This window comes from Oncorhynchus nerka, linkage group LG25 (genome assembly GCF_034236695.1).
Source record: "Oncorhynchus nerka isolate Pitt River linkage group LG25, Oner_Uvic_2.0, whole genome shotgun sequence".
Taxonomy (NCBI): Eukaryota; Metazoa; Chordata; class Actinopteri; order Salmoniformes; family Salmonidae; genus Oncorhynchus; species Oncorhynchus nerka.
This window is the reverse complement of record NC_088420.1, coordinates 10,491,380-10,503,441: the sequence shown is the minus strand read 5'-3', so window position 1 is coordinate 10,503,441 and position 12,062 is coordinate 10,491,380. Positions and strand designations below refer to the sequence as shown.

General features: G+C 40.6%; 2 protein-coding genes across 2 annotated transcripts in view; one reads left to right on the top strand and one right to left on the bottom strand.

Annotated features, from left to right (window-relative positions):
• The window catches only part of LOC135564620 (protein ANKUB1-like), an 83,527-nt gene that overhangs the window by 35,692 nt on the left and 35,773 nt on the right, over positions 1-12,062 (bottom strand).
• Positions 8,282-11,670, top strand: LOC135564486 (uncharacterized). The gene is made up of 3 exons (XM_065009528.1): positions 8,282-10,818; positions 10,988-11,075; positions 11,205-11,670. The coding sequence occupies exons 1-3, from the start codon at positions 8,296-8,298 to the stop codon at positions 11,348-11,350; spliced, it is 2,757 nt and encodes a 918-aa protein (XP_064865600.1). The 5' UTR covers positions 8,282-8,295; the 3' UTR covers positions 11,351-11,670.

Below are 12,062 nucleotides of genomic sequence, written 5' to 3'. Positions count from 1 at the left end.
TGAGAGCATCAGCTGTTCGGTACTGATAACACTCTCCGTAGCCAATGAGAGCAAAACCTTTAAAAAGGTCAACATTCACAAGGGGTCAGATGGATTACCAGGACGTGTGCTCCGAGCATGCGCGGACCAACTGGCAAGTGTCTTCACTGACATTTTCAACCTCTGTAATACCTACATGTTTCAAACAGGCCACCATAGTCCCTGTGCCCAAGAAAGTGAAGGTAACCTGCCTAAATGACTATTACCCCATAGCCTTTGAAAGGCTGGTCAAGGCTCACATCAACACCATCATCCCAGAAACCCTATATATCCACTTCAATTTGCATACCGCCCCAACAGCTTCACAGATGATGCCATATCAATCGTAATCTATACTGCCCTTTTCCACCTGGTCAAAAGGAACACCTATGTGAGAATGCTGTTCATTGACTACAGCTCAGCATTCAACACCACAGTGCCCACAAAGCTCATCACTAAGCTAAGGACCCTGGAACTGAATCCTGGACTTCCTGAAGGGCCTCCCCCAGGTGGTAAAGGTAGGCAACACCACATCTGCCACACTGATCCTCAACATGGGGGCCCCTCGGGGGTGCGTGCATAGTCCCCTCCTGCATGGCCAGCATGACTCCAACACCATCATTCAGTTTGCTGACAACACAACAGGGGTGGGCCTGATCACCGACAATGATGAGACAGCCTATAGGGAGGAGGTCAGAGACCTGGCAGTGTGGTGCCAGAACAACAACCTCTCCCTCAACATGAGCAAAACAAAGGAGATGATCGTGGACTACAGGAAAAGGAGGGCAGAACACTCCCCCATTCACATCAACAGGGCTGTAGTGGAGCGGATTGAGAATTAAGTTCCTTGGTGTCCACATCATATTCTCCCTGCTGCCATTCAGATTGGAGCTTGTGACTGTATCTAAATTAATTGACCCCCTGTTTTTTGCATAAATATGTCTGTCATCAGCATTTATTTGATGTTGGTAGACTGTAGCATTTGTATGTCTTTCTCTGTATCATGACGCCTTGACATTGGTTATTAATAATATTAAAGTGATGTACAGACTGAGTTTGTACTCTATTTTTAAGCCACAAAAATATAAATATCCTTGAACATAACTTAATTTTCAAGTTGAAAGAGTGCGCCAAGAATAAATTGTGGGTGAATAAATATTCAGTTTTTAATCAAACTTTTGTAATGCTGTAAACCCTTTCCATCAATTGTCACTCCAGGTATTCTGAACATTGTCTTTTCTATTATGAATGGGATATTTTTCATACCAGTTGGACTGCTCAGACAAGTGTAATAAACTATCATTACGAACGTGAACGTTGACTAACAAAAGTTTAAGTTAAACACCTTCAATACTTGTTACCTACATTAAGCCAAGATGGATCTTGAACTTCGATACCATTACATGAAGGGTCAATGGTGAAAACCCTGCAAGCCAGTGATATAGAGACATTAGAAAAGGTTTGTTTTCAGTGGTGCAAAGTACTTAAGTAAAAATGATTTAAATCGTTTTGGGGGTATCTGTACTTTCACTATTTATATTTTTGACAACTTCAGTACATTCATAAAGGACAAAAATGTACTTTTGACTCCATCCACTTTCCCTGATACCCAAAAGTACATTTTGAATGCTTTGTATGACAGGAAAATGGTCCAATTCACACACTTATCAAGAGAACATCCCCTACCTCTGATCTGGCAGACTCAATAAACACAAATGCTTAGTTTATAAATTATGTCTAAGTGTTGGAGTGTGCCCCTGGCTATTCTTACATTCAAAAAAAGCAATACAATTGTGTTGTCTGCTTTGCTTAATTTTTAAAATTATTTTTTACTTTTGATACTTGAGAATATTTCAAACCAAATACTTCCCAAGTAGTATTTTACTGGGCAACTTTCACATTTACTTGAGTCATACTGTTTGCAACTGACTGATTGAGGACTTTTTCCACCACTGTTTGTTTTGGACATTTATTTTTTATCAAATGTATTTGACAGGGACAATCTACTGTATTTCTGTAAATGTGCCAGATTTAGCCAGCTGGCTTTGTGATGTAACAAAGGTAGCTGATGATGTAATGAAAACAGACAGTTAAATATGTGTGTGTAGAACTGTTGCACATTTGCTCTGGAAATGAGGACCAAACCTACTCGTCAAAAGGAGTGAATTGCACCTCCAATTGAAGTCAATAATAAGGTATGGAATCATGCCAATACAGTCATTATTTATATAGCTCTGTAGCTTGCAGTATTTTGAAGGAGATAAGCAAGGGAAAATGATGCTTTGGTTAATATTTCTCACGTCAAAGGTAACATGACCATGCTAACTGAAAAATGGATACATGAATATTGGTCAAATGTACCTACATCTTCTGAAGCTGTGTTGGGCCTACTTGATAATTTAAAAAAAGTCACATAGACGATGTCCATAAATTAGACAACAATACTGAACAGTTGTAGCCCGTTGGTAGTGGTAGGCTTCTGGCTGTGATCTCTGACCACTGTAACAGTGAATAGTGGCAATTTACCCGCGGTGTATAGGCTTGTTTACTAGGCTAACTAGTGCATTGGGGTGGGCTATGTGCAGCATGGGCATACAGGAAACCACTCTAGCCGCTTAACTCACCTTGGCCACGAGCTCTATAGTTTACAGCTATTGCATCACCTACAAAGCATCAACTGAATGTTGAATGTCAGGTATTTTAATTGTCTCTATTGTCTACTTGTTAAATGTTTGTAAAGTCTTAATTTGTAATTGTTTGTAATGTCTTATCAATTGGTGTTGGACCACATGAAGATTAGCTAATGTTATAGCGTTAGCTAATGGGGACTCTAGTAAAGATACACAAGACTGTTCACAGATTCACATTGATCACAGAATCTGATTGATAATCTTAATTTGAAGTTTGAGTTTTTTACTGGACAACCAACACTTGACAGATGGGCTAATCCATAGAAAGAAAATGTGATCTTGGATCTTGAACTCCCCTAGCTACATTTCGACTTAATGTTCAATATTACTAGTGGCACTCTGTCCTTACGAACAGTAAATCATTGGGTCTGACTCTTTTGATTTAATGCAATTTCATCATCGATAGTGAAACAACCACCACATAATCGTCAACTCCCCCCTACAAAACATGAATTTATTTGTGGTTTATCCTCTAGCTATTTGGTATTAGGTGTGATCCTGACTTGGAATGGCCATTAAGTTACACATTGTTTTAGGTCCAGTTAGTTTGGAAGTTGTGGTAAATGGGGGAGTGTGAGCGCGTGTCATGAGATGCTGCAGGTGTTGATATGGGGATGGATAGGCTACCACTGCCTTTAATTACTACGCTCTGCCTGCACCTACCTCAACTGGTACTCTGCTGCCTCGCTGTGGTGAGAGCACTAACACACTGAACATGATGGACAAGGATGCTCCATATAGCCATCCATCACTGTCCAGGCACAGTAATACAGAATGTAATACAGAATGACAAGATATGGTTTGATATCTCTTCTGAAACTGGGGTGGGGTTATTGAGTTCAGGGTTGTGTAATGGTTGCTTCCATGTCAGTCCTCAAAGATGAAATTGCATAGAATCGAATGAATCACATCCAATGATTTCCCGCTTTGGACATTGTTTTGAAAATGATTCTCCATAGCTGCCATACCTTTGATGTCATAAACTGTTACAGAATTACCCTTCCTTATTATAAACTCTGATTAAAACTATGGAGTTCATTGACCTACAACACATGTGTGTGTATTTGCCCTTAAAATGATATTGCTAGATGGAAGAAAATAATAAGATAGGCCTAAACTGTAATAAGATGTACTTGAAAGATACTATAAATAGCAGGAGACATACCTGGGTTCTAGACTGGTATTTAGGGCAAGCATTTTAGGATTATACATATGGTTAGTGTCAACTTCTACTTACACGTTAAAGCTCAGCCATGTTGCTACATGTTTACTCATTGACTTCAAGTAGAGCATTGTTTGTGAATCTGAATAAAAGCCTAATAAAAGTGTATCGCCCCCAGCTTGGGCAGCACTGCTACACTGCTTTTTTGGGCTAAAGGTGTTTGTGACACGTGCATGTGTTCCAATGATGTCATAATTGTTTGTAGGTTCTATGTTGCCTATCAACTTGGCTGTCCTTCAGAAAGTAGATAATACTTGTATTTTCAAACGATTAATAAAAATACTAGCAACAAAACAAACGAAATAGATTTAATCCATTAATATGATATTGCCAGATGGAAGAAAATAACAAGGTAGGCCTAAACTGTAATAAGATATATCTTATAGACTGCTTCAGTGCATTTGGAAAGTATTCAGACCCCTTGACTTTTTACACATTTCATTTTTTACGTTACAGCCTTATTCTAAAATGGATTACATACAACATTTTCCTCATCAATCTACACACAATATCCTATAATGACAAAGCAAAAACAGTTTAGACATTTTTGCAATTTAAAACGGAAAAAAACAGAAATACCTTATTTACATAAGTATTCAAACCCTTTGCTATGAGACTCGAAATTGAGCACCGGTGCATCCTGTTTCCCTTGATCATCCTTGAGGTATTTCTACAACATGATTGGAGTCCACCTGTGGTAAATTCAATTGATTGGACATGATTTGGAAAGGCACATACCTAAGGTCCCACAGTTGACAGTGCAAAAATCTATTTTAATTCCAGGTTATAAGGCAACAAAATAAGGAAAATGCCAAGGGGGGTGAATACTTTCGCAAGCCACTGTAAATGGTTCAGTTCACATAAACAGTCATTATTTTCAGTTTGAGAGATCATCCCGGGCTTTGCCCCGTCTGCTGTAGCTGAGATGTCCCTGGAGGACATAGAACAACAAGACTATGATGTTTCTGACACTGAGACAGTCAGGTAAGGCCACTTACACTCTGTCCAGTTAGATATTTGTGTGGAGATTAAGAGAGAGAGACTAATAAGAAAGAACTTGTTATGGGGCAGGTCAGGCGTCATTCATGGAGTCATTTGTAGGGTCAAGTCCCCAGCCGATCTATTTGAACCCCTCATTATTTGTGGCCATGTATTAACTACTAAGTGAGTCTTTGACATGAAGACAGTGGTTAGATTCTGCCATTGGGACTGCTCTGATGTTGTTTCCATTCTCTCCTGGTTATGACCATAGAGCCTTGTCCCAGTCTCTAGACCTGCCTGTCTGTGTGGTGGATGACCACCTGACCTCTGAAGCTGTCAATGAGATGGTAAGTTGACCTTGTCATTTCATATTACAACATTAATCCAATAAAATGTTATAGTGATGCTATCATTGGCAATGTTGACGTACCACAACCATCTCTGTTGTGTTTCAGTTGTTTAAATTTGTCCAACGTTGCCAATGCTCCTCCATTCTTTAACAGTTAATAATTATTTCAGTATGATATTTGTTGTATATTAAGTTTGATTATTTGCAATATAATTACATTTCTACCAGGAGCAGAGCAATTCTACCAGGAGCAGAGCAACCTCAGTGATGGAAACCACAGAAGAGGGGAAGCTCAACACTGTGGAACATCTGACACTTATGGACTTCCTTCAAAACCTAACTGAGAAGTATGTTCTGTTGTCTTTGGTACTATCACACCTTCAAGGAAATAGGATCAAATTAGAAACTGATCAATCGGGAAAAAAATGTTCATTGCTAGAAAAGTTGTCACATTGCAATTTTGCCAAAACAACTGACACAAAATAAGTATAACTTCACGATCAGGCAAATAATTAAATAAAAACTATTCTGCCACGCATCCTAATATGACAACATTTATAACAATATTGTTTTCAGGCAATGGAGGGGGATTCGTGAGGGCATGTTTGACCCGGTAAGATCATGTTACTGACAATTTAATCAGATTACCATGAAAACTCTGCCTAATGTTTAACCTTGTTCATAAGCTTTTGAAAGACACACTATGCAACATTTTAAAACACTTCTTCTGTTTCTGGAATACAGCTGACAAAACAACAGCTTGCCGGGCTTGTGTCTGAGGATTGTCCAGTTTTTATCGGACAAGCTGATGCAGATCATCATCCCAGGTCTTTACGAACTACTGGGCATCCAAGATGCTGCCTCCTCTCCATTGTCACAGAGATCTCTCACAGCGTCACTCACCAGTCTGTTAGACGATAAGACTAACACCAAGTCCCGTGTGAGATTTACTGAGGCTGGTGTACCTAAGAGGCCAGGCAGTCGAAAGTCTTACAATAGCTTTCGCATCCCGACTCCCTACCCTTCCTCCAACTGTATGGAGCAGGAAGAGGAAGAAGAGCAGGAATCACAACATAAGTTCAAGGAGATTTACCTGACTAAGGGCAGTGGAAGCTACCTGCCCAATGGGGCCATGAGGTATGTTCTTAAAGGGAAATTTAACAACTTCATATTCATCTCCAGCATCACCATATGTGAACATTACACATTTCCATGCTTTGTAGTAAAAAAAACCAGAGGGACGTAACTGTTTCCAATAGTGCTGAGAAATTAGTGCTTTTTGAGGTTGGTTTGGTTTCGATTCAAATATTTAAAAAATAATCACGGTTTTGGATTTCAATGCAATGGTTATTATTAATTAATTGCCATATTTTCTGTGCCAAACTATGTAGAATATTGACCTGTTGGAAACTACAACTCCCTACTACATTGCATAGTTCGTGCTTGATCTGATTTATCTCTACAGAAACTGAGCATCGAGCTCACAGAAGAAGAAAAAAATTAACTATATGGAATTCAAATAATTGAGCCGACGTCGGTCAATTAGTTGTTTAAAAACCGAAAAATAACAAAAATGTTGGTTAAATGCTCAGCTCTAGATTCTAATGACATCATCAGTGTGCATCGTGATTTGATTTTAACCAATTATGAGTAGGCATTGCCTACTAATTGGTTGATGATGTCATAGAAAACACTTATCTTCCTCTTTCTTTTTTACTACAAAACATAGAAATGCCCGTTTTTCACATATGCTGATGTTGGGGTGGTGCTGGAGATGATGAATATGAAGTTGAAACGTTTAGAAATTTCCTTTAACATTTCTTCAAACTGCCTTGGGCCTTTTTGCATTTAAATTTATAGCAATTTGGATTTATGTCCTTGATATTGCCAGGATAGATAGATATCTACAGGTTTTCAATACAAAGACTTATACAAAAGACATTTTATTGGGCATTTTAAGCAGTTAGGCTGACATCACACTAAGTTTTTTCTCAGAGAAACAGCAGCATTTTCCTCATGTTTTCAATGATGCAGATGTATTTGACACACTGAATGTGCATCACAGCCTAACATATTATTTGTTTGACTTTGATGATTTCTGTTGTTTTTAACTCTAACCTTTGTCTGATGTGCAGAAAAACAACCAACTTGAGACACTGAAGTCCTCTTAGGTGTCTCAGAGGACACCCTTCACCTGTGTGCAGGACAGCCTGCAAGTTTCTCTCAAACTTGCATGCAAAAAAGTCCACTGATCTGGAAGTGCAGGCTCATGATGTACCCCTGACTGTAATGGCAGAAGTGATTAAATATTTTTTTTCTTTGAAACTTTGGCCATGAGTTTTCATTTTGCCTCCTGTAGACAAACCTCTCTAGTGAACCGAATAAGGGAGACTCACAGAGACCAAGAGTTGACTGAGAGCATGGTGAGAGAGCTGGCTGCTAAACTTGAAAAACTTGACCAAGAGAGCAAGAGTCTAACAGGGCAGATTCATGACCCCATCTCTGACACAATGGTGGATTTTGGAATACAGCCTCCAAGGAAACGCTTTCTCTCCATCTTTTTGTTTGACTGATGAATTCTGTTTATTTTTTCATTCTGTCTGATGTGGAGAAGCAGGCAACTCCGAGAGTCCTCTTAGGTTCTCAGATGACCCCTGTCACTGTGTGCAGGATTCCAGCCTGCAAGGTTCTCTGATTAAACTTGATGTCAGTCCAGCTCCATCTGGAAGTGCAGGCCTCCGGTGTCTCAGATGACCCCTGCTCAATGGCAGGAAGTGATTAAAGATGTCAAGTCTCCATCTGAGTGGTCCCCAACAGAAGAGTGACCTGGTCTGCTGAATGGTTACCACAGCTGGCTGCTCAAAGAGCATTGAAAAGAAGACAAGCACCGAAGATGACTTGCTAAACAGAAGTGATTAAAGATGTCAGACCAAGGTGAGTCCGTGAAACCTCTGGCAAGTGACAAACTAAGAAAACAGACCAAGGTGACTGAGAGCATGGTGAAGAGCTGGCTCAAGAGTCTAACAGGGCAAGTCATGACCATGATCTCTGACACAATGGTGGCTTTTGTTGACGAGAACGAACAGAATTTGCTGAAAGATCTGAAGGACAAGATCACGTTTTTGGCATCGCATGTTGGCTTCATTGACGATCTTGATGCCCTGTTAGATTGTATTAGAAAACTCTCAAGTGAGGAATTCAAGAGAGACACCACTCAAGCAGTGAGTGAGTTCCTAGTTAAAAGGTCCAACAGTAGCTTAACTAGTGCACAGCCTGCTTATTCTGTAGCATCCAGGTCTTGTTCCGTTCAAAACCAGAGAACCTTGTCAAAGGATATTTGTGCGGATTCTCCTGCCTTTGGCATCATTGACACATTTGTGGAAGACCTGCAGAGCTTGGCGCAACCTGCAGAAGTAGAGGAGAGAGATCCTGACCTCCAGGAAAATGCACAAAAGCGAAAGAGCAGGATCTGGTCTGCTACCACTAGTTTATATAAAAATATTAAGAAGACATTAAAGGGCTTCACCATTCACCGGCGGAGGTCAGACGTGCAGAGAAGAATGTCTAGCCATACACCCACAGAGGACTCTGGACATCTTGTGACTAAGGAGTACCTTGGTTTGGCAAGCCAGAACTTGACGCAAGCTAGTAAGAGTGTGCCTCACTTGCCCAGTTTGAACCAGGAAGTGACTCTACACATGGGTGTCAGCGAGAGTTCAAAACTTCTCTGGACTGAAACAGACGAGGGTCTAATGAACAATAGTACCAAACAGGTCATTTCAACAATCTTGACCTCATGCGAGGATCAGACATCAAATGCACCTTGCTTCTCCACAGTAGGAAAGAAAATATCTGATATGTCCCTTGAGGTCAACATATTGGTAGGTGGTGTTCTGTCTCAGCTGAAGGACATCTCCTTGTCAAGGTCCCCAACACCATGTGAAGACATGTTTGAACGTCTCCAAGGTTCTACTGAGCGAACCTCTCCAGTAAGTCTAGATTGCAGCACGGCTGCCTCCAAAGGCATTGCATCTTCCCACAGTCTTTCAACAAAGAGCCTCCAAAAACTTTCTAGTCATGAGTTCCAAACCAAAGCTGAGAAAGGAGTGAGTGAGGTCCTCTCTAGGTCATTTAACATTGTGGAGGAAGGTACAACAGATAAGTACCTCCAGTCTGTATCTACATCCACCACATCTACTGATATTATACAAACCATAGTGAAAGATCTGCAGGAGCTCACCCAGACCACCCAATCATCTGACATGGTATCTGGAACCTCCCTGCTCACCACTGGACAGGTTTCTGAGAAAAGAATCTGGTCTGTTGCTCGTAACATCTACTACAGTCTGCAAAGTAAGATTACAGAGTTTCTCAGAAAAGATCTTCAAATGTCAGACACAACACTTGGTTCAATCCAAATATTTACATGTCAAATCAGTCCTGCTTCACAAAGAGCAAGTCTCTGCCATCTTGAGGTCAACCAGAGCAGTGTTACACCTGGTGGAAACGATGCCTGTGTGGACATTCCGCACAAATTACTACCTAAAACCACTAAGCTCTCAGGATCCATGCTGGAGGATATTGGCACGATCCGTTGTAGGAGTGCTGACAGCCAAAATACAAGAAATACCTCTTCTTCACGCTCCTCCATCTCTCTAACACCTACTTCAAAATCAAAGCAGTCAGAATGGGACTTCACCTTGCCCGGTACTCCCATCCCCACTGAATTATCTGCTCAGAGTGACTTTCCCATTGTAAGAAACATGATCATTCAGGACTTGTTTCACACAGAGAACTTACTTCCCCCATCCTTTGTGGACAAAGTCAGGCAAGCTGCTGGGGTGGTAGTGGACGAAATGGTGGAAAGTGTTGAGAACACACAGGAAGATGGACAGGGTGCTTCTCATCCTGACGACCTCCGATCTGCTGTTAGGAAATTGAGAAAAATAATTTCCACTGGGACCATCCACATTTTCAGTCATGAATTTGTGGATAAAGTGATAGCCCTTCAGGACAGCCACAGCACTCCACAGGTCTTAACATTGGCAGCAGCCAGAAGTGCTTCAGACTCCATTCTTTCAAGGCTGAAATGGGGAAAGGAACAATGTGCCATATCCAGGAAGCTCTCCTCTCAGCTTCTCCAGATATTTGCTGAAGAGACAGTGAAGGGCTTCCTAAAACAGTGGTTAGATGAGTATGAAAATATAAACATTGATGTTTCAGTCCAGAATGAACCAAGCACCTCTACTTGCATGGTCTTTCCTATCCAGCTCAATCAGAGCAAGCCAGAGGATAGTGACACAATGAATCAGCTCACGAAGGTCATGGTCAACAAAATGATGGATGCCTTATCAGTTGGCTCAAGTCATCAAATGATCACCAAAGCCAATGCCAAATGTTCTTTTGAGTCCGGTACCAGCATGGCCACCAGTGACATTGTAGAAGGGATGTTGGATTTGGTAAGGGATAGCACCAGCAGTACTGGAGAGCAGATCCCCATCTTCAAGTCCAAGAAAAGCAAGAAAACCATGTTCAGCAAGATATGCTTTAACATAAAGGTATAGTACAAGTACAGATTTTTCATGAATAACACTGCTTTTGAATGTATGAGATATTATTTGTTTATATAATTCAGTATTTTAGCATTGTATTGCCTTTTTCCAGTTGATATACTGTACTTTAAGATATATAACAGTTTGTTTTAATGTGCCTTTTCCCACCAAACAGGGTTCCAAGAAAGTTAGAAAGGACCACTGTCCTCAAAAGTCTATGGAGTACCAGCCTCAGAACACTTCCCCTACTGTGTACTTTACAGGTAAGCCCTGCTGCTGCTCATTCAAGACTAAGATATTATTACTTTAGCGTTCAACTAATTCATTTGGAAAGACATTGCACTCTGCTCTGAATTGTTACCCATGACATACTGGATGGTCTTTCTTTGCAGAGTCGAGGACAAATTCTCATGGCTCCTTTGCTCCAGAGGGAAATGACATCGCATATTCCTTCCCACCTGAAGAGAAGAGTCGCAAACCCTCCCTTTTCACCAGAATGTATAGAGCCATCACTAGAAGCTTCTCCAACCCAAGATAATTTTCCTCATTAAATGAGATTGCATTCATTTGTTGTCATATGTTGACTGTTTTGCTAGCACAGACTGTAATATGTTCTGCGATTCATCCACATGCATTGAGGAGTATACCACCTCAGTCACAGGCTACATCAATAAGTGGATTGACAACGTCGTGCCCACAGTGACCGTATGTACATATCCCCGACAGAAGCCATGGATTACAGGCAACATCCACACCGCGCTAAAGGCTAGAGCTGCTTCTTTCAAGGAGCGGGACACTAATCCAGACACTTATATGAAATCCTGCTATGCCCTCAGACTAACCATCAAATAGGCAAAGTGGTTGGTTAGGGAAAGACGACAAACAGGAAGTTCAGAAGCAGCTACAAACAACGCTACGGTGCAGGTCTTTCAATGTAGTTATTTCTTGTCACACTTCAGCCTTGGAAAAATATTTGTTTGTAAGTTCGATTCAAGCATTTAGCTAATGATGATAATCTTGTTATTGATAGAGTTGCTTACATATCAATGTTGATTGCATTTACTCACAAATTGCAATGCCTTTAATGTATGTCGATAGCTGTATTACTTTGCTCATGCGTCATGCAAACGAATTGTAAAATATACAATACTGTAGTTTTGTTACTGTTTCTAGTGTAATATGCTTTGTTATTCTACATAGATGGTTATACATTATTAGAGTAATGAAAGGAGCCAATTACCATATGGTTA